The 2,674-nt window shown below is 45.4% G+C and overlaps 1 protein-coding gene across 2 annotated transcripts in view; it reads right to left on the bottom strand.

Annotated features, from left to right (window-relative positions):
• Positions 1-2,668, bottom strand: part of LOC117948700 (glucose-6-phosphate isomerase-like) — a 5,446-nt gene extending 2,778 nt beyond the window's left edge. Inside the window, exons 1-6 of one of the 2 annotated variants that reach the window (XM_034878453.1) lie at positions 2,607-2,641; positions 2,364-2,440; positions 2,129-2,257; positions 1,956-2,031; positions 1,752-1,818; positions 1,197-1,348 (exon numbers count right to left, since the gene is read on the bottom strand). In XM_034878453.1, coding sequence (XP_034734344.1) covers positions 1,225-1,348; positions 1,752-1,818; positions 1,956-2,031; positions 2,129-2,257; positions 2,364-2,432 — 465 coding nt within the window. In that variant the 5' untranslated portion in view covers positions 2,433-2,440; positions 2,607-2,641 and the 3' untranslated portion in view covers positions 1,197-1,224. The other variant, XM_034878452.1, reaches the window with a different exon arrangement.
• Positions 2,669-2,674: the final 6 nt, after the last annotated feature.

Raw genomic sequence — 2,674 nt, 5'->3', positions numbered from 1 at the left:
CCCCCTACAGCACGCTGCTAGATCATAACCCCCCTACAGCACGCTGCTAGATCATAACCTCCCTACAGCATGGTGCTAGATCATAACCCCCCTACAACATAGCTGCCCTGCTGAACTCTTCTTCTCTTCTTCTTCAGGTACGAGAGTTTGGTGGAAAGCATGAAGAAGAAGTTTGCAAAGAAGCGCGAGAGAGCGGCGCCAGAAGAAGAAGACGTGAACCGCAACGTGGTGGAAACGAAGAGGAAGTTCCTGAAGCCGCAGGACTGAAGGAACAGGACTCGTCAGACGGTTTTAGGGCTGATTGGATGTTATACATCCGGTTTTAAAGAGATGATCTTTGACATGACTCAGTGTTTTTATAGTCTGGGCTGAAGGATGATGCAGTGTTTTTTTAGTCTGTTGCAAGATGACTCAGCGTTTTCACTGTCTGTAAATGACTGTATTTACAGTCTGTTGCAGGATGACTCGTCATTAAATTCATCGCTCAGTGGATCGTGTGTTTTCTTTATCACAAATCGCTGAAAGCAGAAAGATGTCAAAATGTGCAAAAAACGCACAGTGTTTAAGTTTCAAAACGGCGAAGAAACGTGGAATGAAGCGTCGGTTCTTCGTCTTCATGTTGTCCCAAAAGACGACGTCTGCTCCTGAGACTACTCGGTGGAAACGAGGCTCTAGTCTCGTCATTTAAATGAATGAGCTCTTAAAACTGTATAAAAGAAAGGTCAAAAAAGTGATTTGTTTATGACAACACTATCAGCGCATCCACATGATACAGCCCCCCCAACAGTATCATGTGTGTAGTATGTGTTGTTGACCCACCACTTTTTTGGGGGGGGGGGGAGGAATTTCAATATTGTTTGTTTTCTACACTTTGATTTTGTGTCGATTTTATTCCAATTTGTGTTTTTTTGAATTTTAAATATTTTGTTTTTGAGTCACTTTTTCCAGCGTTTGTATTCTTGTCTGAATTTTGAAATAATTCATCTTTCTCCGTCCAATCAGAAACAGACGCAAAGATTCAGAGAACAACGGGGCTTTTATTGTGGAATGTGGATTAGAGACAGCAAGTGATGTTTAGGACTAATTAAGATACAAACAGAGTTGAATCCTCATTAACCTGTCCAATCAGAACCAGACAAACGCTCAGTAAACAGTGCACGCTACTGTTTCAGCCAATGAGAGAGGAGCACAGGGACGGAGGTGAGGAGGAGGAGACAGGACGCTTCAGGCGAAGTTCTTCTTCAGGAAGTTGATGAGACCGTTGGTGGACGAGTCGTGAGAGCTAATGGACTCAACGCCCTGCAGCTCCGGCTCGATCTGCTTCGCCAGCTGCTTCCCGAGCTCCACGCTGCACGCACACACACACATAATTCACCCAACTACATGTGGAGATATGCTGCTCTATACATGCTAATAGTAGTGATTATTTACATGGAGTCTGGTGGAGATATACTGCTCTATACACGCTAAAAGTAGTGATTATTTACATGGAGTCTGGTGGAGATATGCTGCTCTATACACGCTAAAAGTAGTGATTATTCACATGGAGTCTGGTGGAGATATGCAGCTCTATACATGCTAAAAGTAGTGATTATTTACATGGAGTCTGGTGGAGATATGCTGCTCTATACATGCTAAAAGTAGTAATTATTTACATGGAGTCTGGTGGAGATATGCTGCTCTATACATGCTAAAAGTAGTGATTATTTACATGGAGTCTGGTGGGTTAGTTTGAGGTTTTAAGGACTCACCCCCACTGGTCGTAGCTGTTGATGTTCCACATGACGCCCTGCACGAAGATCTTGTGCTCGTACATTGCTGCAGAAAAGAAATAATCATCAAACATCATTTATTACAGATTTTAAGTAAATTCATTTAAATCACAAAGTATTTTACACGCGTGTTGTGTGTGTTGTGTGCGTATTGTGTGTTGTGCGAGTTGTGCGTCTACTCACCGACCAGCGCTCCCAGCGTGAACGGGCTCAGCTTCTTGAAAACGATGGAGTTGCTCGGCTTGTTGCCTTCAAAGACCTGAGAATAAAATCAGAAATCTGAGACACAGAATCTCAACCAGACTTTGATAGTTTCAGAGTGTGTGTACCTTGTGTGTGTGAGTGTGTGTGTGTACCTTGTGAGGCAGCAGCTTCTCCAGGGCCTCCCCCCTGACGCCCGCCCCCTCCAGCTCTGTACGGGCCTCAGCAGCCGTCTTGCCCCTCATCAGAGCCTCGGTCTGGGCCAGGAAGTTAGCCACCAGGATCTGGAGGGGCAGGGGTCAGGGGTCAGAGGTCAGGGGTGAGATAACACATTGCTACTGTGTTATTACTAATGAGTGATTGACAGACAGCAGACAGAGTGGGCGGTACCTTGTGGTGGAGGTTGTCTCTGATTGGATGCTGAGACTGAGCAGGAATGAGGAAGTCAGCGGGAATCATTCTAGTTCCTGGAGAAGAAACAACTGATGGGAGTCATCTGCAACTGTGTGTGTCTGTCTGTGTGTGTGTCTGTCTGTGTGTGTGTCTGTGTGTGTCTCTGTGTCTCTTTGTCTGTATGTGTGTGTCTCTGTGTCTGTGTGTGGTTGTTGTGTGTCTCTGTGTGTGTGTGTGTACCTTGGTGGATCAGCTGGTAGAAGGCGTGTGTGTGTGTGTGTGTGTGTACCTTGGTGGATCAGCTGGTA

The sequence above is a fragment of the Etheostoma cragini genome, chromosome 8, assembly GCF_013103735.1.
Source record: "Etheostoma cragini isolate CJK2018 chromosome 8, CSU_Ecrag_1.0, whole genome shotgun sequence".
In the NCBI taxonomy this organism is placed as follows: Eukaryota; Metazoa; Chordata; class Actinopteri; order Perciformes; family Percidae; genus Etheostoma; species Etheostoma cragini.
This window is presented reverse-complemented; position numbering and strand designations above follow the sequence as displayed.